Source organism: Tenrec ecaudatus, chromosome 3 (genome assembly GCF_050624435.1).
Source record: "Tenrec ecaudatus isolate mTenEca1 chromosome 3, mTenEca1.hap1, whole genome shotgun sequence".
Taxonomy (NCBI): domain Eukaryota; kingdom Metazoa; phylum Chordata; class Mammalia; order Afrosoricida; family Tenrecidae; genus Tenrec; species Tenrec ecaudatus.
This window is the reverse complement of record NC_134532.1, coordinates 60,847,952-60,875,034: the sequence shown is the minus strand read 5'-3', so window position 1 is coordinate 60,875,034 and position 27,083 is coordinate 60,847,952. Positions and strand designations below refer to the sequence as shown.

The 27,083-nt window shown below is 47.5% G+C and overlaps 1 protein-coding gene across 7 annotated transcripts in view; it reads left to right on the top strand.

Moving 5' to 3' along the window:
- The window catches only part of TRIM2 (tripartite motif containing 2), a 131,586-nt gene that overhangs the window by 83,908 nt on the left and 20,595 nt on the right, over positions 1–27,083 (top strand). For all 7 annotated transcript variants that reach the window (XM_075543682.1, XM_075543684.1, XM_075543681.1 and 4 more), the window contains 5 exons: positions 878–1,029; positions 3,372–3,552; positions 4,615–5,338; positions 20,650–20,753; positions 21,691–21,858. In XM_075543682.1, the coding sequence (XP_075399797.1) occupies positions 878–1,029; positions 3,372–3,552; positions 4,615–5,338; positions 20,650–20,753; positions 21,691–21,858 (1,329 nt within the window). The remainder of the gene's footprint in view (positions 1–877; positions 1,030–3,371; positions 3,553–4,614; positions 5,339–20,649; positions 20,754–21,690; positions 21,859–27,083) is intronic.

Below are 27,083 nucleotides of genomic sequence, written 5' to 3'. Positions count from 1 at the left end.
ATTTAAAATAGGGTTGTTGGACATTTTGCTATTGTTGGATTATAGGATATAAAACCATTATCAGATAGATGAGGAAGAGTCAAAAAGTATTGCCACTAGGAGTCCATTTCATATACATATACGAGCTGATTCCAAATAAAACATTTTTAAATGCATCTCTGTGATCAATGGGTGGCTGCGTTCAAGTTCTCTCAGAAATACACTTGTCTTAAGCCCAAAGAAAACAGTGGCTTCTGAAGGGATCTGCGGGGCCAGTTCAATTCAAGGCAGGGGGTCAGCTCCGAAGGTGGTAACTGTGTTAAGGGACCCCAAGAGCGTCCTCTTGGCAGACTTTTGGACGTGCTCGGGCAGTCACGGGTGTGCCGTGGAGTGGTCAGAAAATAGAGAGTTGCGCTGGCGAGGGAAAAGGACACGAGAGTTGCGCTGCGGAATTTTTTCCCATCACAATGCTGAACCTGCTCATTCTTCCAGCGAGGCAAAGGCTGTCCTATGAGAATGTCATTGGGAAACCTTACCCCATCTAGCTTACAGCCCCGATCTTGCCCCTTTGGGCATCTTTTGGTTCCCAAACCTCAAAGCACATGGAAAAGGAACATAATTTAAGTCCCTGGATACCCAAACTGTGGTTGTTGTGGTGTGTAAATCAAAGGGACAGTTCTACCCTGTCCTACGGGGTCGCCGTGAGGCAGAATGGATTCGATGGTAGTGAGTTTGTTTTGCTTTTGTTTTCCCCTCACAATAGATGCGTCATTCACCCCTGTGGAGCCGGATATGGGAAAGCCAACAGCATTAATGAGGTGCTGCAAGTAAAGCGCCTAGGTCATAGCAAGCTCTCATTCAGCGGCCCCGAACCTGTGTGCTTTCTCGTTTCTCGCAGGTGATGGAATTTTACTGCCAGTCTTGCGAGACCGCAATGTGTCGTGAGTGCACCGTGGGGGAGCACGCCGAACACCCCACGGTCCCGCTCAAGGATGTGGTGGAGCAGCACAAAGCCTCGCTGCAGGTCCAGCTGGACGCCGTCAACAAAAGGTGGGCTTAGCCACCTGTTCTCTTGCCCCAGTGGGTTAGTAGGTTCCCGTTACCATTCAAGGAACCCGTCTCTATGCCATTCACCCCGTTCTGCTTTGGTCATGGGTAATCATCAACTAGTGAGTGATGGAGGGTGCCCCACCTCATGTAATACATGTTATACATCACGTGAGGAAAATACTTCAAGAACTCACTGAAATTCCTACCCAAACCAGGATCTCTGCGGAGCCTCCCTTAGCTGCTATTCTGATACACCGACAGGCACACTGGTTGGGCTGTAACTGGTTCCCCGTGAGCCAATGAGTGCTCCATTCACACGCGCACACACCACCCCCCACCAAGCTCTTTCTTTAACATGGAAATAAGGGAACAGCTTCACTGTGGTGTGCTTGAGAAAGATCAAAGAGGAAATAGGGTACTGAAAAGCGGAACTAATAAATCTTGTCACTGGTAGTCCTGGTGAGAGAAGGGTTGTCAAAACCTTTGGAACTTGAAAGAGGTTCCCAGGAGGCTCTCCATTTGGAAATAGTATTTTTTGTTGTTGTTTTTTTATGTGGCTGGGGGAAAACTTTCAGGTATATATTTAGAACAATTGCTTTCAAACATGGGAGATTTGGCCATGTCTGGAGACAGTTTTGTTTGTCACCTCTGTAGGGTGTGTGCTCAAACTCGTGAGCACTCATGCCACTGATATGTGGTCGAGACCAGGATGTGGTTACACATCCTACAGAACACAGGAAGCCCCCTCAGCTGATGAGCCAAAACAGCAGTTGTGTCAACTTTGAGGAAGCTGATGAAAAGCCATGGCTTTGTACCAACTTTTTAAAAATAAATGTAAGGTTGACAGAAATAGATGTGGGCCCTCAGTTTCTTCTTTCATAGGCAATCATTATGTCTCATTCATTCTGTTCTTAAGGAATTTTTGATGATGAAATAACAAAGATGTATATATATGTTAAACAAAGCTTGGTGTTTAGACAGATCTTTGAGTATATCAGGATGTTAAGTAATGACCTTTAAAGTGGTGAGCAAACAATGCCATAGACAGGGGAACAACTAGGGAATTAAAATCAGCGAGGAGCAAGTAGGAATCCTGGGGGTGCTGGAGCAACAGCAATCTAGCTGAGAGAAGTACTAAGAGGCAGAAGAAGGGCGAGTGTGATGGTGGGGCAGGAGGAAGGTAAAAGGAAAACAGGAGCAATCTAGAAAGCAAAGGTATGGATAGAGATACAGACATAGGTGTGTATTTATATAAATATATTAATTCATAAAAAATAGAGGTATTAGCCTATGTCCATATATTTATATGGCATGACATTGAGGAAGTGGATGAATCTGGGGCTTCTGCTCAAGCCATCCCTAAATGCAAGAATGCTTTGTTCTAACAACCTGGTATTCTGTGATGCTTACCCTCCCAACACGATCACTAAAGACAAAATGGGTACATAAGCAAATGTAGTGAAGAAAGCTGATGGGGTCCAGCTATCAAAAGATATAGCATCTGGGGTCTCAAAGGCTTAAAGTTAAATAAGTGGCAATCTAGCAGAGAAGCAACAAGCCTACATGGAAGAAGCATACCAGCCTGTGCGATCATGAGATGTCAATGGGATCAGGTATCAGGCATCAGAAGATGCCAAACCAAAAACAAAAAATAACATATCATTGAGAACGAGGGGGGTCAGAACAGAGACCCAAAACCCATCTGTAGACAACAGAACATCCCCTCACAGAAGGGTCACAAGGAAGGGATGAGTCAATCCGGGCACAGTATAGCATCAATAAACACACAATATTCGTCTGGTTCTTTGAGGCTTCCCCATCCCCCACGATCATGACCCCAGCCCTGCCTTTCAGTTCTGGCTAGACTGGAGCATGTACACTGGTACAGATAAGAGCTCAGGACACACGGAATCCAGGTCAGAGAAACCCCTCAGGAACAGAAATGGTAGTTGCGATACCAGTGATACCAGGAGAAGGGGGGGAAGGTGAAGGGCGGAGGAAAAGAAGGGGGAACCTATTGCAGTCATCAATGCATAACACTGCCCTGCCCCCACATCCCTCTACCAGGGCGAACAACAGAAACATGGGTGAAGGGAGACAGCAGCTGGTGGAAGATGTGGAATAATAATTTATAATTTATCAAGGGGTCGGGAGGAAGGGAAAAAAGAGGAGCTGATACCAAGGGCTCAACTAGAAAGTAAATGTTTAGAAAATGATGATGGCAACATATGTACAAATATGCTCAATCCAATTGATGTATGGATTGTTATAAGAGCTGTAAGAGCCCCTGATAAAATGATCTTTAAATAAACAAATAATGACCTTTAGCCACTGTCCCCTAGACTCCCAGAAATTGATTCAGCTCTTCAGTTCATCTCGGAAATCATTCATCAGCTAACCAACCAAAAGGCCAGCATTGTGGATGACATTCATTCCACTTTTGATGAGCTTCAGAAGACCTTAAACGTGCGCAAGAGTGTGCTGCTGATGGAACTGGAGGTCAACTACGGCCTCAAACACAAAGTAAGGCTCTGGTCGTTCTTCAAGGTTTTCTGTCAGAGATATGGGATAGCCATGGTCCTTCAAGGGTCTGGTTTACTGGGTTCTAGGAGCCTTGGTGCCATAGTGATAGCATATTGGGTTGCCACCTACAAAGTCAGTAGTTCAAAACCACCATCTACTCAGTGGGTGAGAGAAGTGTTCCTATTCTTACTGAGATTTAGAAATCCACAGGGGCAGTTTTACTCTGTCTTATAACATGGCTATGTGTCGGCCATCAAGTTGCCCTTGCGGTGTTTTTTTTTGTTTTTAAGAAAAGGGGACTCAAATGGTTTCTCAGGTGTCAGAGTCGTATGGCTAATTGTGGTGTTCCTTCCTTTTTCTTTTCCTTTTCTGGTCCCTCCTGCTCTCAGCCAAGCTTTGTGGTGCCGTGACCTTAAGAACCAATGTATAAAGAGTGGTTGTGGGCTTTGATAAACGATGAGGTTGAATAGAGCAATGCTCTCGGGATTTAGGGTTAAACTGGGTTGTTTTTCCTCCCGTAATTATAATGCCTAATCACGTCTTAATTGCTCTCTCACACCCACACCAACCAGTTAGTCAGCTTCAAAGGGCAGCCTTTGTTTAACTCTGCCCATGTAATCCCCAAACCAGGGGCACGGGAAGTTTCTGGTGTGGGGCGTTTGGATCGGTGGGTTTCTGTTCCTTTAGCGGGTAGGCTTTAGAGGAGGTCTGCGCGGAAAGATCCTGGTGAACAACTGTTTTCGTTGGCAAGCGTATCCATGGGTTTCCTACGTTCTCGGCCGTGATGTTTCTACTTGCCCTTATCCAAGACACGTGACCCGAGAAGTATGTGAGTAGGAGAGACCGGGTGCGGTAGGCGGGACAACGAGAACACGGGGCGGCATTGTAAGCTTTTGCAGTAGAGCTGGGTTCACTGGGTGAAAGGCAATGCCACTGGCTCAGCCCCACCCCAGAGGGCAGTTCTAGAACCTTCTCTGCTGAGGTTCGAAGAGGCTGATCGCGCCCCAGCAGCCTGGCCACCCCACCCGGCCGCGCTCACCCGCCACCCGGTTTTCCCGGCAGGTCCTCCAGTCGCAGCTGGACACCCTGCTCCAGGGCCAGGAGAGCATCAAGAGCTGCAGCAGCTTCACCGCGCAGGCGCTCAACCATGGCACCGAGACGGAGGTGCTGCTGGTGCGCAAGCAGATGAGCGAGAAGCTCAGCGAGCTGGCCGAGCAGGACTTCCCGCTGCAGCCGCGCGAGAACGACCAGCTCGACTTCCTCGTGGAGACGGAAGGGCTCAAGAAGTCCATCCACAACCTCGGCACCATCCTAACCACCAACGCCGTCGCCTCGGAGACGGTGGCCACGGGCGAGGGGCTGCGGCAGACCATCATCGGGCAGCCCATGTCCGTCACCATCACGACCAAGGACAAAGACGGGGAGCTGTGCAAGACCGGGAACGCGTACCTCACGGCCGAGCTGAGCACGCCCGACGGCAGCGTGGCGGACGGCGAGATCCTGGACAACAAGAACGGCACCTACGAGTTCCTGTACACGGTGCAGAAGGAGGGGGACTTCACCCTCTCGCTGAGGCTGCACGACCAGCACATCCGCGGCAGCCCCTTCAAGCTCAAGGTGATCCGCTCGGCTGACGTGTCCCCCACCACCGAGGGCGTCAAGCGGCGCGTCAAGTCCCCGGGCAGCGGCCACGTCAAGCAGAAGGCGGTGAAGAGGCCGGCCAGCATGTACAGCACCGGCAAGCGAAAAGAGAACCCCATCGAGGACGACCTCATCTTCCGAGTGGGTAAGGAGCCGGCCGCACCGCGCACGCGCGGGCCTCGCCGCTGGGGGTCAGGGGGCAGAGGTCGCCGCCCGCCGCGGCGGGGTCACGCGCTTCTGTGAGGTCAGCTTCTGTGAGGTCGCACAGCCGCTGCACGAGGCAGAACCCTGCTCCCGTCCTGGTTTACAGCCTCCGAACCCCCCGGGCCAGTTCGACCCTGTCTTGTGGGGTCGCTAGGAATCCCCATCCATTCGACGGCAAGTGGGTTTGGGCAGGGGCGGTGTGGGAGGGGTCCTGCTTGGAGCCCCTGGAGGCCAACGCCACTGGCGGCCAGGGCTTGGAGCCCAGCATCCTTTTTTTAAACATCATGTTATTAGGGCTCATCCAACTCTTATCCCAATCCGTACATCCATCCATGTGGAAAGCACATCTGCACATTCATTGCCCTCATCATTCGCAAAACATGTGCTCTCCACCTAAGCCCCTGGCATCAGCTCATTTCCCCCCCCTCGCTCCCCCTGCCCTCATGAACCCTTGATCATTTATAAAATATGATTTTGTCATATCTTGCCCTGTCCGACGTCGCCCTCCTTCACCCACTTTTCTGTTGTCCGTCCCCCCAGCATCCTTAAAAGATCACAGCTTTTAGGAACTTTTCGTTTCCTCTGCGATGCTGCCTTATAGTGCCACTGTGAGTCAGAACCACTGGACGGAAGTGGGTTTGGCTGGAGACGGGGTTTCATTTACCGCAGAACTTCTCCTTCAAAGTGTTTGGAGCTGTATTCGATGAGATTTTGCTCCTGTAAAGACTTACAGTTTTGGAAACCCACAGGGGCAGTTCTACCCTGCCCTCCAGGGTCGCTGCCCACTTAAGGGCAATGAGTCGTTTGTTGTTTTTAACACTCCACAGATTTTGCGATACGTTCCTTTTTACGAAAAACACACATGTCATATAGAAATTAAAAACAGAAAAGTACAACACCGTTAATCTGGAGCGTCTAAGGGGCTTGTTGACAATTCCTCCACACATACACAGGGATGTTTTCAGAGTAAGGCAGAGAGAAGAAAGATTGTTATATCCAAGAACTTGCTGTGCCAGGCGCTGCCTGATGGCGCCTGCTCCTGCAGTGGTGCTTTGCGAGTGGTGGGCTCCCCCAGCCCGCCAGCTGTGGAGCAGTCCCCAAGAGGGAAGCCTGGGTGGCAGTCATAACTTGGAGAGTGGAATGTGGTTGGGACAGAAGCAGAATTGCACAGGGTGTGCCAAGAGGGCTTGGGAAGCTCCATGTCGGATGTATCGCCACTGGTTTCAAAAGGAAAACTTTTATTTTCTCAGACTAAGGAAAGTAGCCAAGGAGGACAATTCTTATGAAAAAGAAGTCGAATTTGTGCTTCCATTACCATTTCCAAATCTTGCAGCCCCGTTTTTCCTCCTCCTCCCGCCTCACACTATGATAATCGCCTCAAGGCGACGCGCAGAACATCGACTGGCACGCGTGGGCCAGTTCTGTGGTTGAAATAGATTGAGTGAGGTCAGGTGAGATGATAGAAACGGCTCTCTTGGCAGACCTTTTCCGAGCCGAGAATCTGCCGCAGTGCCTGTAAGTGTGCAAGGCAAAAGGCAGCGGTCACGGGCTTTTCCAGGCTCAGAATTCCTTTTCTAGGGAACCTCTTGGGAAACCTCTATGGAGCTTGTTACCTTGTTCCCTCAGAGCATGGAGGTCACTCACTATACGCCACTGGCCGTATGCACACAGATGCGGGTGCTGAGAGACAGATTCACTCCCAACCCCCTTTAAGCAGCGTGGAGGGACTGGGGCCCAGCACAGAATCAGGGTTCTGCCACTTACTTGAGCCTTGGGCAGGTTTCTTAGCCTCCCTGGACTTTCGTTTCAGGGCCCATAAAACAGAAGAATATTTTAAATACCAAGCTCAATGCCTGGCATGTAGGTGGAGCTAGTGAATGAGGTTTGTTGTTCACTGTCATGTTACTAATGTTGTTTGACCCCCCTGTCTCTCATTGGTTGTCTGCATACAGCGCCGGCACAGTCTTTCATTTGAACCCACACTGCCCATGGGCAGGCTGCAGAGGGAAGAAAGGCTCAGCTCAGCAAGTGGGAGATCTGGGTCTATGTCCAACTTCTTCCAGATAGGCAAAGAGTGAAACCCTTTCTGAGCCCGGTTTCCTCGTCCGTAAAATGAAGGGAATAAAATGTTACCGAGTTCTTCAGATTTCTACAAAAAACGAGGACGACCCTCCAAGAGATGGATCAACACAGTGGCTGCAACAATGGGCTCCAGACATCGCAGTTGTGAGGGTGGGGCAGGGCCAGACAGCTTTTCGTCCTGTTGTGGGTTGGGTCACTATGGGTCGGGACCGATTTGGCAGCTGCCGTTTCAAGTTTCTATGGGAGAGAAATTGAAGAGAATGGTTTTTATGGTGCCGGCACTCAGCGTTGTAAAGACTGGGTTGATGGTGCTGGTGGCACATGCCATTGAGTTGGTTCCATCTCACAGCAAACAGTCCTACGCCATCCATACCATTGTTGTTATGTTTGAGCCCATTGTTTACAGCTACTGTGTCAACCCATCCACCAAGACTCGTCAGCACTGGACCCTGACCCACATGGTTGGTCGTTCAAAATCACAAACAGCTCCTCAGGAGAAAGATGGCTTTCTACTGCTGTAAACAGAGTCTTGGAAATCCAAGGGGGACTTTGAGTCGGCCTTGACTTGATGTAGTGAGAGCTACTTGGACAAGAATGATGTCCTGTTCCAGGGACAGGTCTCTCCTGATAATGAGTCCAAAGAACACGAGATGAAGTCTCACCATCCTCACGTCTAAGGAGCATGCTGGCTGCCCATCTTCTAAGGCAGATCTGTTCATTTTTCGGGCAGTCCATGGTAGATTCAGTATTCTTCTCCAACACCATAATTCAAACGTATCAATTCCTCTTGAGTCTTCCTTTTTCATGTTATTTTGAAAATAACCATGGCTTGGGTCATGTGCACCTTAGTCCTAATTCTTTTTTCTATTAAATTCTTTTATTGGGGCTCTTACATCTCTTATCACAATCTATAAATTCATCCATTGTGTCAAGCACATTTGTACATATGTTGCCATCCTCATTTTCAAAACATTTTCTTTCTACTTGAGCCCTTGGTATCAGTTCATTTTCCCCCTACCCTCCCTCCCTCATGAACCCTTGATTAAGTTATAGATTATTATTTTCATATTTTACATTGTCCTCTGTCACCATTTACCCAGTTTTCTGTTGTTTGTCCCCCTGGCAGGGGGTTATATGTCAGTCCTTGGATCAATTCCTCCTTCCATCCCCCACCTTCCCCTATCCTCCTGGTATCTCTATTCTCATTGTTGGTCCTGAGTGGTTATCTATCCGGGATTCCCTGTGTTTCTGTAGCAGTGTGCATGTGTTCTGGTCTAATCCAATTTGTAAGGTAGCATTGAGGTCATGACAGTGGGGGGAGGAAGCATTAAAGAAGTAGAGGAAAGTTGTGTGTTTCATCAGTGCTATACTGCACCTTGACTGGCTCATCTCTTTCTTGTGACCCTTCTGTGAGTGATGTCCAATTGTCTACAGATGGGCTTTGGGTATCCACTCCTCGCCCCTCCCCCCCCAGTCCTAATTCTTCTTAATCATCCTCATCATCAGCTCCAACAGTATTTTAAACAAGAGGGATGAGGCATACTTCTTGGGTGTGTTCCTCCCTCACCCCCAGACCCCCATTTTATTGACTTTAAATCAGAGTTGTGGAATATTTTTCTGCCAAAGACTATTTGGATGTTTGTAACATTATCTGTAGCCAAACGTTTCATTAACTTACTCCTCATGTGCTGGCTGGAGCCGCTTCTCCTTGGTGAGGCCTGTGATGTTGGCTGGTATTGGCAATTTTGAGGGCCTTATATGACTCATGGGCCAGACTTTCCTACCCCTGCTTTAAGTCCCCAACTCCCACACCAGGTGGAAGGAGCTGTGCACCTCTCCCTGCCTAGCCATTGGAGGCGTCAATCTTAGGGCTCCACTGACATTGACATCCCATCCGTTAAATGATGTAATATCTGTAAAGAACAAAGAGCACTACATACATGTTCAGTAATGAAGTTGAGATATTATATATCTCAGGTGTGTAGGGCAGAAGGAAAGGCAAATCCCACTGGCCTTTTCTCTAGCCTTACAATTTCATCTAGAGCCCATCCAAAAGACATTATTCCCTGTTCATTGATACAGTTCAACACTGTTGGTCAAGCACCCACTACGTGCCAGGGATGGCGTGAAGAGAAAGAGACACAGTCGCCTCCCTGAAGGAGCTTCCAAGGGTTAGGATGACAGATTCATGGCCAGCTAAGCATAATGCCATGGGTTGGGTGATGGAAAGCGATAGAAATGAGAAAGAATTTAAATGGGACTGGGACAGTGAGTTGGGTTTAGCAGGAGGAATTGGCATCTCAGGCCAAGGAACTGCTGGGAGGAACGATGAAGAGGGGTGGACGTGGTTGATATTGCGGGGCCACATCTATGAGAAGGTGCCAGGTGAGCAGAGGTGCAGAAGAATGAGAACTTAAGGCATGCACTGGCCAAGGTTGGGTCGATGAACCAGTGCTGGACCCCTCTGCTCCATGGAAGCTCTTGGTGCTCTACAGCTGGGCTTCTTCATTCAGGACGTGTTCCTGAATTTACTTGTTATATACTAAGATTTTCTAAGATACAATTTGAAAACCTCGATAATGCATGTTTAATGTTAGTACAGTGGCTTCAAGTTTACAAGTTATGTACAAGAAGGCTAGCTCACGAGTTAGCATCATCGGCACATACTCTTTTTGATGCTTCCCTAACAGCATGCACCCTCTTTTTCTTTGGGATCCCCAAAGAACCTACTACAATCATTTTTATTTGTGCATGAGCCCTATTCAGGGCTTTAAATTGGTTCAGTCTGATTCTGATGTGGCCAGTGAAGCAACACCGGAAAGGACCCACATTCCTAAAATGTGGGTGAACCAGAATGCTAACCAGACCGGCTGAACGGTAGTAAAATTGAGTTTCTCTTTTAGACAACAGGAGTAGTGTGCCCATTGTATAACAACCAAAATCTTGAGTCCATTGAAATCAGAGGTGGCCAGCTTGAAGATGGCAGCCAGTCACATTACTTTGGATACGTGTCGCCCTCTAGTCCCGGCAATCATTCGACTTCATGAATTAGATGCCTGGAGTGTTCACTGGAACATCCGAGGCTCTCCTTCCAGAGCTTAAGATCTACATTTTTTCCTGATCTGCTGAGCACTCCAGATCACCCAGAGTTTTATCTGGTTGGTGCCTGTTTCCTTTCATTGGCCATGACTGAGCTGGTTGTGGCCCTGTTGCCCCACAAGATTGTAAATTACTGGGGTCATGATGACATAGAGCTTCCATCCTGACCCAGAAGAGTACTAAATGTGCCTGTCACTGCTGTCAGGCTTCAGTTTTGAGGCCTAGGACCATGCAGACCAGGCATGTGCTAAGCTGCAAGGGTAACGACATGTGTTCACACGCGTCAGGGACAACTCAGATAAAAGCAGCGCTGGCCTGCCAAGAACTGTCTTCTCTCCATCTGTGAAGTTGGCTACAAATAGGTAGAGTTTATATTAAAACATAGTAGAATTCAACGGTAATTTTCTACCTCCACCTTGAGCACTTTAAGCGTCTTTGAATCATCAGGCAATTATGTGCAGGAAAAGAGAGCATTCAGCATTTCAACAGTCCCTGTGTGCACTGTTGAAGCCTGCTGCATGTGATGTGGAATTCTTTCCAACTCAGCTCCACCCATGAGAGGACACCTGGCTCTTCCATTCACACAGCTCTCCCCATCTCCGTTCCTGCACATCACATGCTGTACCGATTTTGCGCTTAAAGAGAACTAGCTTCCATACAGCGTGTAGGAATTAGGGTGGGTCCAGCAGGCGTGCTCTTTTAAGGTGGCCCTGAAATATGTGCAGCACATATTCAGGGTGCTGTAGAAGATCTCTGGTGCTCACTCTGACCCAGATCTTTACCTTCCTCACCAGTTATCCAGCCCCCTCGTTAGGTGTGTGTGGCTTTTCTTGAGCACTTACTATGGACCAGGCGCTTTGCTTGTTGTTAGCTGCCATCAGTTGGGCCCCAACTCCTGGCGACCTCAGGCTCGCTGAAATGCAACACAGGTGAGCCCTCTGTGGCTCCTTGATCAGTGTGAGCTAGACCCTTTGATCCCTGAGGTTTTTACCATTAGCAGCTTTTCCGAGGAGATACCCAGGCCTTTGTTCCTCATCTGTCAGTCATGGTACTTGTTGTTTTTAGCTTGAGTGACTTAGACTCTGAGTGACCCCATGTGACAGAGTAGAGCTGCCCCACAGGGTGTTCTTGGCTGTAATCTTTACCGAAGCAAGTGGCCAGGCCCTGGTGCTGCCGGTTCGAGTACCAGCCTTTGGGTTAACCCGTTGTGCCCTGAGGCTCCTTTCATCACTGTGGGGAAGTGGTTTGGGTGTGATTCCCATTCTGACCTCCCGGAGGTCACATTTGGATAGCAAGCAGATGGTAGTACCTTCACTGAGAATCCGGACATAGATGCGGGAGGGGGAGGAGGCTGCCAGATGGAGGGAAGCCGGGAAGTCCCCAGCGGGGATGACAGCTAAGCTTAAGCTGGCTTTGAAGGAGATAAAGCCTGTCAGATGGAAGGAGGAAAGCAGGTGCAAAGGCATCATGGGAGAAACTGGGTCGGTCACAAACCTGCCAACGATCCTATTAGCGTGGAGCATGAAGTGTAGTCAGGGCAGAAGCCGGCACTTTATTCAGCCAAGCTGTGCTTCTCACAGGTGGTCTATATTCCACTTGCGGAGGGATTCCTTCGGGTGTCTGGTAAAGATAAAAATTACCCAATTCTGAAGGGCACTTACTGGAGCAGAGTATCTGGGCAGAGGCCACAAACCGCAGCAATAGGCACTCCTCCCACCTGACTGGGGCATGGGGAGCACGGCAGGGAGCAGCCTTGCTCCCTTTGCAGGAACCCTGGGGCACTCCGTGTCCCCCAGGAAGCCAGAGATGGAGAAGAGGTTGCAGCCGTCCTCAAGAGCGCTCATGAGTGTCAGGGTGCACCGGTGCATTGGAGTAGGGAAAGGGCAGTTTATAAGATGCTGAGGAGGTGTGGAGGGCAGGGCTTAGCAATGACCCATTAGCACTTTCAGCCCTTCCACTCGAAGGGCAGTAGGGATGCAGGGCAGTACAGCTGGGTCTTGGACTCTGGAGGAATCATGCCTAAGGTTCAGCCTCAACACTGCCATTTGCTAGTGGGTGGACTAGATAAGTTACTTAACCTTGCAGGGCCTTGGGCTCCTGGAGGTGGGGTGGGACGAAAGAAAGGGCAACACGGGGCAGTGGTGCTGAGTACTGCTCAGTAAGTTTCAGAGAGGCAAGGCTGGTGCCACTGCTTGGATCCGCAGTCAGCATCCGTGGAAGCAAAGAACTCCAACTCCCGGCATTGAGCAAATCTGCAAGAAAGAACTCCTTCAAACGATGATTGTCATTAGGACCCTGGATGGTACCAGCAGCCTGCGCTCTACTCACAGGCTGGAACCCTCTCATGGCACCATGGAAGAAAGGCCAGGCAATCTCCATCTTTAAAGATTAGCCAAGGGCACCCATGGGGTAATCCGTTGTGTAACACATGGAGTCCCCATGAGTAAGAATCAACTCAGTGGATTTCTTTCTTTTCTGTTGCTATCATCATCATCAAAATCAACTTCAAGCCGGGGTGGGGGATGACCCAACCCAGACAGGAGTGTAAGAGGAAGAATGAGTATGTTTCTGTCATGATCATCTGTGTGCAGGTGTGCAGTAGGAAATGGAGGCAGAGATCGGTTTGGAAGTGAAAAGCCTCAAGAGGCTGCGTCAAGCCAGCGGCCTGGATGTGTTGTCAGAGACCGCCGCTACAGTCAGGGAGTGGAAGGGGGAAGCCAGAGAAGGGGCGAGGCATTCTCGAGCCAAATACTGCGCGTCTCACCCCCGTACGCTTCTGAAAACCTGTCTGTTCGCTGCGGTCCAGTCAGCCTCCACTCACGTAACTACACGCACAGCAGGTGGAAACCACTGGTTCTGTGCCGTCCCCCGACTGGTGGAGGGGGGGACTATAGTGATCCCCAAGGCTTTCACTGCCTGATTTTCAGAGGTGAATCGTCAAGCCTGTCTTCCTAGTTTGTCTTAGTCTGGACGTTGTTCTGAAGTCCGTTCCCTGTCTAGCAATATGTATGTCGCTGGTGACAGACAGGTGGTAGCGCTGCAGGAAATGACTTGGCCAGGAATTGAACCTCCCCATGGAGGGGGAGAGCATTCCACCACTGAGCCACCCATGCCTCTGTTTAAAATCCTCAGATGACCACCATGTGATAGCCTTGTGAGCTGCCCTGATTCATGACAACCCAGTGTATGTGAGGATGGAGCTGCTCTAGGGTTTTCTTGGCTGGACTCTAAGGAAGCAGGTAGACACTGGGTGGGTTCAACCCTCCAACCTTTAGGTTAACAGCCAATTGCATGCAGTTTGCACCACCCAGGCTACTGCAGCGTGCATCCTTACTAGAGTATACCATGTGATGTAAAGAGCCCTAGCAGCTCAAACACTTAAGTGTTTGGCAAAAGGTCGGTGGGCCAAACCTGCCCTGCAGCTTCCCATAAGAAAGACCTGGCAGTCTGCTTCGTAAAGATTTCAGCCAAGAAAGCCCTGTTTTGTAGTCTTCGTGAATCAAAAATGATTTGACCGCACCTAACAGTTACTTCCTCCCTCCCTAATTATGCAGAGGTTTCATACTGGTGGCCTGGAGCAGCCACAGTGGGGGCAGTGGGAGCATTTGCACTCCCTACCCTACAGAAATCAAGAAGAGCTGCAAACCAGCTCCTCTACCAAGATCCCCAGGCACACTTTTCAGAACTTGACATCCTAGCTCAGCCTAGAGCTATCCTTGTGGCTGGAGAGATGCTCAGAGCACAGAAAGCGGGCCTAGAAAGCGGGTACCCATCCCAGTCACACAGTGCTCCTCTTCAGCCCAAGTGCTCTTTGACTACTGTGGATTCCCACAGTTGAGATATGGGATACTTCCTGTGCCTGAACACTTCCTGTGCCTATACCTGCTGAGCATGAATAAAGACCCCTGGTGGCAGAGCTAGTCACTCCCTGGGCTGCTCACCTCGACATCATCAGTTCAAAACCCCCAGCTGCTCCTTGGGGGCAAGATGAGGCTTTCTAGTCCCATAAAGAGTGACAGTGTCAGAAACCTGCAGGGATAGTTCTCTCCTGATGTATAGGGTCACTATGAGTTGGAACTGACTCACTAGTGAGTGGACTTTTGTTTTTGCTTTTACCGTGGCTGCGTGACTGTGTAACTGTAATACTCAGAGCCACCAGGGTTCCTACTAGGGGCTCTAAAAAATTCTTCAGGAAAATCCCATGAGCTTTCTTTCCCTTCGTCCAAGAGCTTTTTGGAGCCACCTACCTTTCATTGTGTTGGAAAACAATCCAGAATAGGGAAGTACTTTAGAGCTTCAACTGGTGGGCATCCTTAAAACACAGGGATCATTTCCCCCTCCCTGTGAGGTGCTGGCTAGAAGCCACGAGCTGCTGTAGCAGCCACTACAGAAATTGACAAAGTATTCGGAAGCTAGAAAATGTGGGTGGAAGTGAAATAATTACAGTTGGATTGTTTCAAATTATGTAATTCATGCATCCTACCTTAATGAGCACATGGGAAGTACTGAATGAAGCATTAATTTGCCCTATAGTGTGGTGTGTTGACTTGTAATATAAAGTGGATGTGTATGTGTTTACCAGGCTTCACAGGGGCAACGTTGTTACTGTATGCCTCTTCCCATGCCTCACTGAGTCCCTGGCTGGTGCCAAAGGTTAATGCACTCAGCTGCTAATTGAAAGGTAGGAGGTACAAGTCCACCTGTAGGTGCCCCTGAAGAAAGGCCTGGTGATCAACTTCCCCAAAATCAGCCATGGAAAACCTTAGAGATCACAGTTTCACCCTGACACACATGGGGTCACTATGAGTCAGAATCCAGTGATAATTGATTTTTCTCCCCACTTCTCATCTGCAAACTGCCACTTTCCCTTTCCAAAATCCTCCAAGGCCATGCCTAATTGGCTTCAGGTCTTGATAAGAACTCTGCTCCCACTCCTCATGAAACCCATCTGTGGAAACGCATCTTGAATTTCTAGTGGAAGAACTACAACTAATATTTACAGAGCACTAAGCACATGCTGTGTTATATGGTGTACAACCCTTGCCCTCAGGGAGTTTATGTAATCTATTGAGGGATATAGGCTACACAGCTAAAATACCACATAAGAATTTTCTAAAGGATTTTAAGGAGAAAATGTGATACAGATGAGCCAGAAGGCTCACTTCAGAAACACAATCTTTTGAAAGGCCAATTAGGGGGGGGGGGGAAACCATGCGTATGTTAAAATAGATAAATAACCACACGCATTGCCATCAAGTCAATTCTGACTCCAAGCGTGACTCTGTAAGAAAGAGCAGAGCTGCCCTTGTGGGTTTCTGCGACTGCATTGTTATGGGGGATAGAAGCCTCACCTCTCTCCCGCAGAGCAGCTGGTGGTTTTCAAACTGCTGACCTTGGGGTTGGCAGAGTAATGCATAACCGACTGTAAAAGGTCAGCAGAACCAAGTTGTGTTCTTTATGCTGTCTCCTGTTACCTGTGTGATCTTCCGAGATTAAATTTCCTTAGATAGAAGCGGGAATGGCAGTGTTTGCCCTGCTGATGCCTGTGGTGGGTGTGAGAGGGCGCACGTAGAGAGAACGCGCGAAGGTGCTGTAGCTGTCTGAATGCTTCTTTCCCGCGACATAATGTGGGGTCTGATTACTCAGTCAGCAATTGCTGACCCACTCGTGCACTCACTCATTTAGCAAACATTTATTACGCATACATGTGTTTGGAAGTCCTGCTTAGATCCTGTGCTTGGCTCAGTTTCCTCTCCTTGCATTATCCCACCCAAAATATCTAGGTTTATTTAGCATTCATTTTCAAATTAATTTAGGAGTCCTGGTAGTGCTGAAAGGGGAGCGCTGGTCATATAGTGATTACAAGGTGGACTCTTAACGGTTAATAATTAACCACAACGTCAGCAGTTCAAAATCACCAGCTGCTACGTGAGAGAAAGATGAGGCGTTTTACTCCTATAAAGAGTTCCAGCCTCAGAACCCCTCAGAGGCAGTTCTACCCTGTCCTGCAAGGTCACTATGAATCGGATTTGACGCAGTGGCAGTGAGTGTTTTGGTGGTGCTGTTGGGTAAACGTCGGGCTGCTCACAGCAGGTTGGCAGTTCTTACCCACCAGCTGCTTCTCAGGAGAGCTGTGCCGAAACTCCACACAGGGGCGCTATGAGTTGGGATCCACTAGATAGCAGTGGGTTGGGTTTGGTGTTTGTGGTTCCTACTCGTTGGGAAAGATTCAGATCCTAGACGCAATGGATTGGGCAGCGGCTACCACACTGAGCTCACACCTCAGGACCTGTGTGAGGGCGGTGCAGGGCCGGGCAGTGGTTTCCGTTGTGCATGGGTCAGAACTCAGGAAAGGGAATGGGGACAGGAGGCGGTCTGGATGCATTGACCCCCTAGTTCTTGCTCGGGCTTACTTTGCTTCTTTGGGGGCTATCTGGGAGTTCTCGTGGATGACAAAGACCAGGGGAAGACAGATGAGAAGCTGTTGGCTTAAAATTTCGTGTTGTGCTTCACAGGCTAGTTTAACATCTGTGCAAAGCAAGTTTCAATTATGGGATTGCTGCCACCTGGTTTATAATTACTTTTAAAACACAACTCATTTTGCTAGCCAAGATTTAACTATCAAATGAAGTTTTTTACATCAAAGTAGACAGGAAATATTTTATAAGTACTTTCTGTGTACATAAATATTGTATTCCATTAAATCTCAAGTATAATAAACATTATATATTGTATTTCCTTGTCATTAAAAATTCCCTATGTTTTCCTTATATATTTAGTGTTACAATGCAGAGGGACTCTTGTGTCTGTGAAAATCTTACGTAGTCAAGCAGGATTATAGGTTATTGCTGCCTTCAAAGACGCTGTTTTGCTTTGGTTCCGGGCCACCTACAAACACGGCAGCTACAGGCATCTCTGCGTAATGACCATGTGGCTGGCCTGTGGCGTCATTTTCCACAAGCAGGGTTCTTCGAGTTTGGCCACAGAAGCAGCCTCATTTGTCTTTGAGAGTCTTCGGCTGTGAGGTGCCTTCATTTTGCAGTCACACTGTGATCCGCCGATGCTTTCAGCACTTTGTGTGATTGTTTCGCTTTGGTCTTTACAATGAGGATGGTTGGTAATCCCTGTTCAGCCAAGATGCTTGAGGGAATTAGTGGGCACTGCCCATAATACTAACTCCTACTACACTGAGACTCAGCCATGTGACTTTAAAGAACAGTATTTTAGAAACAAATATCCAAATATTAAATAGCTGTTCCATCTAGCTCTTTGAAAATTAAAATATATTAGTAATCTTCAACTGACAAAATTTTCTCCATCTTAGGATTTCATTTATGTTTGGGGCAACAGAGGCAGGCAATAACTGGCTCCCTCCCAAAAAACTCACTGCTGTTGACTCAATTCTGACTCATAGTGACACCGTAGCACAAGGCAGACCGGCCCCAGTTGGTTTCCAAGACTGTAACTCTTTACTGGAGTAGAAAGCCTCATCTTTCTTCCATGGAATGGCTAGTGGTTTTGAACTGCTGAACCAATGTTTTGCAGTTCAACATGTAATCCGCCACACCACCAGGGCTTGGAGACCCAGAAGAAGAGCTGGGCCCACAGGTCAGCCTGGAGCTTAGGAGAGGCTGTTGAACTTCTTCCCAGGCATGTGTTTTATGTAGCATAGTGTCACTGCTCCTATGGCCCAGTAGTGGCAGGTGCCAAGCATCTCGTGTTTATTTCAACTTGGCTTAGAATCGTCCTAGTTCTGAATAAGCTCTGTTACGGAGTCTACCTAAATAGCTTCTCAAGTTTTAAAACTATACAATGACATTTCCCCCATTTCTGCACACACTCCAACATGTGTGTTTATTCTGCTAAGAAAGGACTTTATGATCATCAGTTGTTAGTGTTTGTAACATTACATTCATTTTTGCTCTTATATTTCCCCTCCTTCAACCTTACCTCTTATTTCCAGAAGGAAGATGCATCTCTTTGACCAAGGGATCTCCCTAAGTCTTCACTAAAGAACTGTTTTCTCCTGTCTTTGAGAAAACATCAGCTGCTATGGCCAGTAGAACTCTTTCTCAGTAGGGTGAGCTTTGTCCTTGGCAAGCCAGGTGAACTGTTAAATGAAGGAGGACAGGTTGGTTTTAGCTCCTGCCCACACCAGGTGGTGGTGTTTAGTGCCATTAAGTCACTTGCATCAATAGTGATCCCAGATGACAGAGTAGAACTACCCCCACACTTTCTGGGAAGGACTCCCATAAAGTTGATCCCAATGTATAGCAACACCATGATACAAAGATCCCAAGGCTATAAATCTTTTTTTAAATTACTTTTATTGGTATCTCTTACATCTCATCACAATCCATACATTCATCCACTGTGCCAAGCACATTCGTACATGCGCTACAAATGGGCTATATAAATCTTTATGAGAGCAGACAGCCTCATCTTTCTCCCAGAGAGTGGCTAGTGGGTTTGAACAGCCAATCTTATGATTCACAGTCAAGTACTTCTCTGACCGGACCACCATGACTCCATCCCATGAGGGTTACTGGCTGCTATGAGATGAAATGGACCCTCTACTACACAGCAACAAGAACAGTCATTTGTGGGGGAGCTCTTTCTCCTGTACGTCAGCAGCCTGACGCTTAGACTCGCAGGGCAGTGCCTAGACTCGCAGGGCAGTGAGGATCTAGACCATTTTGATTTTGCTTTGCAAATTCACTTATTTGATGGATGTTTCCATCTCAATTGTATGAGTCTGGCGTTTTTTGCACATGTTGCTTTACTTGGCCCACTTTTCCTCATCTCGCTAACTTCTCGGCTTATGTGTATCAATGTGTTTCATCAATTAAGGTTTTATTCTTAGATCCAGATCCTGGCTCAGCCCCCGTCACCTTTAAAAACATGTTTATAAACTGAGCATTTGAGAAGATTAATTTCTTTTCCTGGACCTTCAGTTTCGCCCTGTTTGGTAACCATCTGTTATTCAGATCCAAAAGATCCACATCTCAAGTGTTTCTTTTGTCTTAGAGTAGCCAAGAGAAATGGAATCTCTTGAGACTGTCACCAAAAAAAGTGATCAGCATGGAGTGGCTTCTTTTCTTGTTAGAGTTCGGGAGGCAGGAGATCCCACGTCCGTCGTGCCAGCAGGGCTATCCTCTCTCTGGAAGCCTGAGGGAGAAGGAGAATCTGCCCTCGCTTCATCCAGCTGCTGGAGCTCCATCTTCACCTGCTCTCAGCTTGTGGCAGCAAGGGCCTTCCTTGGCTTTGCACGTCTCTCTTCTCTAATTGGAGCCCTGACAGCACTGCCGAGTAAGCCTGGGACTGCTAACCACAGAGTTGGCAGTTCAAACCCACCGTGTTGATTCCAACATATCAAAATCCTATGTGGGATTTCTGAGATTGAATCTTTCTGACAGCAACTTCATCTTTCTTGTGGAGCTGCCAGTAGGTTTGAACTGCTGATCTTGCAGTTAGCAGTCTAGTGCTTAGCCACAACACCACCATGTCTCCTTAATAATTCTACTGAAATAAGTTCATTTCTTTTGAGCTGAGTACATGGAAATCTGTTGGCTATTTTAACATCTTCTTTGGCCTTATGGTCTATTAAATGCACTGGATGCCAGGTGTCCCAAGTTTTGCTAAGAGGAGCTGAGTAAGAGGGTGGGGTGTTTGCAAATCACTAAAACAAGGCCTTGCTTCCGTTGTGTGCCCTCTGTTGAACTCTTAGTTTGCATTATTATGTCCGTGTAGAAACTTAAGTATGTTTTAATCCTGTTAAAACACAGCTATCAACTAATACGTGATGACTGGCCATTGCCTAAAAAGTGATTCTGCAAAGATTTTATTAATCTGGCAGAAAAGGTTAGTTGCATGTGAATTAGTTTATAATGGAGGGTACAGAGAGTCTCCCCCACCCTTTTCTTCCCTGAATATAATTTTAAAACATAATATATTCTCTGGTTACTTATGGAAGCCTGACTAATCAACTTATGGAGACTAATAAATGTAATTCTCAAGTATTCAATTACTGTGCCTTTTTCATCTTTCTTGGTTTGTTTGTTTGTTTTTTAGGTACCAAAGGAAGAAATAAAGGCGAGTTTACAAATCTTCAGGGGGTAGCTGCCTCCACAAGCGGAAAGATATTGATTGCAGATAGTAACAACCAATGTGTGCAGGTATGGCCCCTAACTGTATACCTTTCCCCTCACATTGGTAAAATACCCATCGTTTCCTATTTGGAACCAAAGACGCATGACACAAGGAATGAAAGAGGAGCTCATAATGTATGGCAGGGATTCCCAGAAATCTATAGAAAAACTTGGTTATCTTTCTATTCCCATTTCCTGTGAGCATTTTGAAGCCCCCACCCCCACCTCCCAGTCTCTCTAGGTTTTTCTTCAAATAGGGTTGGGTTTGTATATTCTGACCTACAGTACCTACGGCAGGATTTCCCAGTGCATTACACCATTGGATTTATTGACTGCTGTTTCCGTGGGCATTGATTGTGAATCCAAGTAAAAGGAAAGACTTGACCCCTTCCGTCTTTTCTCCGTTAAGCATGTGGTTTGTTGTGGGATTGGATTTCCATACTGAAGGCTGGACTCTTTGGTCTTCACTCAGAAGTGCTCAAGTCTCTTTGCTTTAAGGAAGCAGGACTGTGTCATTTGCATATCGAAGGTTGTTAATGAGTCTTCCTCCAATCCTGACTCCACGTTCTTCTCCATATAGTCCAGCTTCTCAAGATTGCTTGCTCACCGACAAATTGAGTTGAAAGGATGCAGCCCTGACCACGACTCTTCCTGATTTTAAGCCTATGTTGTCCCCTTGTTCTGTTTAAATGTGTGTCTCCTGGTCAGTGCATAGGCGCAGCATGAGTGCAGCGTAGTGTGTGGGGATCCCCCTGCTCCACAGGGTTACTAATAGTGCGATACGATCCCCAGTCCCACGCCTTTGCGTCGCCAGTGAAACACAGGCAGTCGTGTTAGCGTCTTCTCTACTTTCAGCCAGTATCTGTTTGATGTCAGCAGTGATCGCCCTCACTGCGCATCCCTTCATGCATCCGCTTGACTCTGACAGTTCCCATCTGTTCACATCGAATACTTTGTTTTCCAGATATTTTCCAATGATGGCCAGTTCAAAAGTCGTTTTGGCATACGAGGACGCTCTCCCGGGCAGCTGCAGCGGCCCACGGGTGTGGCCGTGCATCCCAGCGGGGACATAATAATTGCAGATTACGATAATAAGTGGGTTAGCATTTTCTCCTCTGATGGGAAGTTTAAGGTAAGATTAACTGCCTATTGGTTTACCTACTGAGTAGTAGAGATAAAAAGAATAAGAAACACAAGATGAATTCTCTCTTTTTTTGTATTTAAAATTGGTGTTTTTAATGACTTTTTAAAGTTAAAGTATTTATTGTCTATACATTTCATACTCATTACCTCAGGTGTGCATACTTAAAACATTATTTTTTAATCATTTTGCTGGGGGCTCGCACAGCTCTTATCACAATCCACACATGCATCCATTGTGTCAAGCACATTTGTTGCCATCATCATCCTCAAAGTATTTGCTTTCTACTTGAGCCCTTGGTATCAGCTTCTCGTGTTTTCCCCTCCCTCCCCTCCTCTACTCCCTCACAAGCCCTTGTAATTTATAGATTATTATTTTGTCATATCTTACACTGTCCGATGTCTCCCTTCACTCACTTTTCTGCTGTCCATCCCCCAGTGAAGGGGTAATATGTAGATCCTTGTGATCGGTTCCCCCTTTCTACCCCACCTTCCCGGTATCACCACTGAGCACTGGTCCTGAAGGGATCATCTGTCAAGGATTCCCTGTGTTTCCAGTGTACATCCTCTGGTCTAGCAGGATCTGTAAGGTAGAATTGGTATCATGATAGTGAGGGGAAGGCAGCATTAAAGAACTAGAGGAAAGTTGTATATTTAAGATGAACTTCTCTCTTTCCTTTTTTGAGAGCCAATATACTATTCATCAGTTAGTCATACATAAACATGTTGACTTTTGTTTTATAAAGTGAGTGATGGTGAGTGTTGTCATTGATCTAATTGTATATATTCTAAGTGTTACTTTATTTTATAAAGTCAGTAATTAAGTTCCGCAATTGCCTTTTTTTATTTTTTGAGTTGTATAAGGAAACTTAGGATCTACATGTGACCTCCTCCCTGGGGGACAGACAACAGAAGAGTGGGTGAGGGCAGACATTGGACAGGGCAAGATATGACAAAACAATAATTTATAAATTACCAAGGGTTCATGAGGAAGGGGGGAGCAGGGAGGAGGGAAAAATGAGGACCTGATGCCAGGGCTTAGGTGGAGAGCAAATGTTTTGAGAATGATGAGGGCAACAAATGTACAAATGTGCTTTACACGGTTAATGTATGTATGGATTGTGATAAGAGTTATATGAGCCACTAATAAATCGATTTTAAAAAAAGGAAACGGTTTCTGGCACTTCATTGCAATAATTTAGAAATAACAACCTTTAGGTAACCGTTACGAATACTTCATATTTGTCTACACGTGGCTGTTTATGAACTGCCTAGCTGACAGAATGGCAAGACCTGGTCCTCTGCCTCTTAACAATTTACAAGCCAATTATGTTTATGCTCTAATTCCCTCCTCTTCTTTTGGGTTTCCGTAATTGGATTTGTGGTAAGACAGACTCAGAATACCTTCACCTAAAGAGAAGGGAAACAGTCAGGGACCCCCTGGGCCTGGCCACCTTGCTGGGAGACAGCCCGTTTGTTCTTGGTTTACACTCCAGCAAAATGCTGGCCTGGTCGTCCTAACCTCCAGAGCCCAGACGAAAGTGATGAGCCCTAGTGACACAATGGGTTAAGCACTCCGCTGCTAGCCAAAGAGTGAATGGTTGGAACCCACCAGTGCCTTCGAGGGAGAAGAGACACAGCTCAGCTCCTGTAAAGACTATTCCCCAGGAAACGTGCCGGGCACTCCTCCTCCGGACTCTAAGATCAGCAGGAGCCAGAACAAACTCAGTAGAACAGAATATTAAAATAGGTTTCACATACTGAGATATGAGTTTCAAATCTAAAAGAAGCGTTTCCTGAGTTGACTGTTTCTTATTCAACAGTTTAATATTCCATAAGTAATAGATACTCCTTGGAAGAACTGGTTGCTATGGAGAGGGAATATTAAGAATAATTGGAATAAGCACCACAGGACACTCACACCCCCTAGAGGATAAAGGTGGGTAGCACAAGGATCATTTCCTTGGTACTCCACACAAAATCAAACTCACCGCCATCTGGTTGATCATTCTCACTCTTTGCAACCCTATTCCAAAGCTGCAGCTCTTTGTGGGAGTAGAAAACCTAGTCTTTCTCCCTCAGAGCAGCTGGTGGATTCAAACTGCTGACCTTGCGGTTAGCAACCCAACTCATGACTCACTACACCACCAAAGACCAAAGCCAAGCCCACTGCCATCAAGTCTATGCTGACTCATAGCAAGCCGGTAGCACAGGGTAGAACTGCCCCTGTGAGTTTCCAAGGCCCTAACTCTGTGTGAGATTAGAAAGCCCCGTGTTTCTCCCACAGAACCCCTGGTGAATCCAAACTGCCGACCTTACAGTTAGCAGCCCAATGCCTAACCACTATGTCACCAGGACACATTTTGAACCTAGGCATGGATAAAAACCCAGTGGGTAAAAGGATATCAAGAGGAAGCAGTTAATGCTCTGATTTACATTCTTCTTTGAAGCTTACAACTACATACTGAGCGATAAGTTGTTTTTCTTGAACAGCTTCAGTCCAGTGCCATCAAATCCGGCCAGGCTTGTAGCAACCCTATGTGGGTTTTATGAGGCCATAAATCTTTATGGGAGCTTCCTGTTTCTCCACCATAGCAGCTGGTAGGTTTGAACTGCTAGCCTCTCTGTTAACCGCCCAACACGTACCCCACTGCCCCACCAGGGCTCTTTGGTATGGCAGTCGCCAGACTGTGTGTTTAACACAGTCGTAGGGGTAAGCAACGAAACTCACTGCCATCAATCCTGGCTCCTAGCAACGCCATCGAGAGGTTAGAACTGCCCTTGTTAGTTTGTAAGCTGTGAGTCTTTACAGGAGTAGAGAGCTTTTTCTACCTGAGAGCAGCTGCTGGCTCTGCGGTCAGCAGCCCACCTCAGAGCCCACTACATCTTCCGTGGGACGCGGCAAGCTTGCACAGGTCTTCAGAGAGACGAAACAGCAGCACAAATATGGATGCTTCGTAGTTAAACATGATCTGAGCAAGACTGGCTTTTCCAATGACAGATTCAAGCAGAATCCATCTGTGGGACTCAATAGTGGCGCCTGCCCGCTTTGTGGAGCCCTCTCTGATGGCGTAGTGGGTTACAAGGTGAGACTAAAAAACCACCAGCCGCTGCAAGGGAGAAAGGCAGGCTTTCACTTCTATGAAGAGTTGTAGCCTCGGAAACTCAGGGGCAGTTCCACCCAGTCCTGTAGTTGGCACTGATTCAATAGCAGTTGGTTTGATTTCACTTTGGTCCGACATGTAAATTAACTGAGCCGGCGCAGTGAATGATCCCCCTGCCAGTTTCCTAGTCTGTTAAACGTATGTTCAGGAAAGTGTTTGAAGCAAGAAACTTTTATGCCAGTTCTTTCTTTCGGAATTCTCATTTCTTTGGATAGTTTTCTTTTGTGTGAGGTCTGACGGTTGTGAGAATATTCCAGAACACTGGAGAATAGCCTATTGACTATATCTAAAGCCACCTAGACTGCTGTCTCCACCCTTGAACTGAGACTCCTATATAATCTGATTTTATCCTTTTTCCTTCCCTGATTTTAAAAATCAGAATAACATTTCATGTGTATAAGATATATAAAGGGACTTCGAAACATTCGTGGAAAAATGAAAAGATAACAATTTTTTGTAAACTTTTTGAAGCCCCTTTTTCCTCCCACCACCTTGTTTATTTTTAGAAAGAAAGAAGGCCCCTGTAGTGGTTACAAAGGCTAAGCGCTCAGTGCAGCGTGTGGTAAACTGAAAAGTCCGGCATCGGTCCCCTCCGAGAAAAGGCCTGGCGATCTGCTTCCACAGAAGCATTTCAGCCTAGGAAACCCTGGGGCTACTGTGCTCTGCCCTGTCGGGTATCTGGGTCAGAGTCAGAGAGTGCACACAGGCGTGGTTACAGCCAGCGAACAAGGAATAGGAGCCAGGGCCCTAGAGGGGCAGTCAGCGGGACTTGTCAAAGCAGATGATCTTAGAGCCCAGGCTTCCTGGAAGGAGACTTTGCTATCTGAAGATCCAGAAGTGAGGAGAGGGGTCTAGCGAGGCTCCTCCCTACAAAGGCCAGAGGTGGCAGTTGGTCTGTAGGAGCTGCAGAAAGAGAGGGAGGGAGCATGAAATGAGCAGTCTCCCACCCTGCTGCAAGTCTTCCTGGGGAAACGGGAGCTCAGGAGGTTTGAAGCGAAGGGAGAGAGAATAAGGGTCAGAATTGAACACTTGAAAGATGACTCTGTTGAGAACAGAAGAGACCCTGGTAGTGCAGTGGGTTAAACACTGGACTTAAGGCTGACGGAAAGAGCAGCCACTTGGACACCGCCTAGGCTTTCCACTGCCGAAGGATGTGACCGTCTGCCTCCACAAAGATGTATGGCCTTGAAAACCCTCGCGGCAGTTCTACTCTGTCCTGTGGGCTCACAGTGACTCCTGGAGCCACTTGGTAGCAGCAGGTTCAGGGTTGTTTTTGGTTGGGAAGAGGTAGGGTTTGTCTTTAGCTCTTAGCTGAATTACGTTCTGAAGTCCAGAAATCTGAAACGTAGAGACATACTTTTTCATAGGCAGAGCTCCTCGAGCAGGCTCACATACCGGACTGGTACTAAGCAAGCACCCTTCTGGTGCATGCCTGACAAAGGAGCCACCCTGGCCTGGCTGACCGACCACCTTTCCTCACCCCTCCGCTCTGTGCCATGCCGGCTCTGGGGATTCCAAGTCGGCAGCTTCAGCTGGGCTTTCTTTTTGTCTCTCTCACCAAATTCCAGTTTAAAATCTTCCTTGAACATCTCCTGGGGCTCCGATCCAGAGTGATTTCCTCATCTTGGTGAGATGAAGTCAGCCCCTTGCACAACCCAGCATGCCTGAACCCTACTGTGTTTACATGCACAGAGCCAGGGGTCCCTCCCCAGCCGTGGGTGTCAGGCTGAAGAGTGGAATGAAGCAGCCAGGGGATGGGAAGGCAATCAGAATTCCACCCAGAGCCTCCAGCAGGAAAGATGGTGGAGGTTTCTGTATGTATCTTCCATGTAGAGGATGGGATCCTCAGCCTCCCCCACCCCTTACTCCTCCCCCTCCTCTTTCTCCTTATCCCTTTCCTTTCACCTCCTCCGACTCCCTTCTCTCCCAATTCCTTACAGCAAAAGTCAGGGAGGTAGCTAAAGTCTTAGGCCTCTCTTTCTGTCACCAACTTCTTAGTTGACGCTTCATTCCCCTTTAACGCTAAATTGTTTTTCCTTTTCCATCTTCCCTC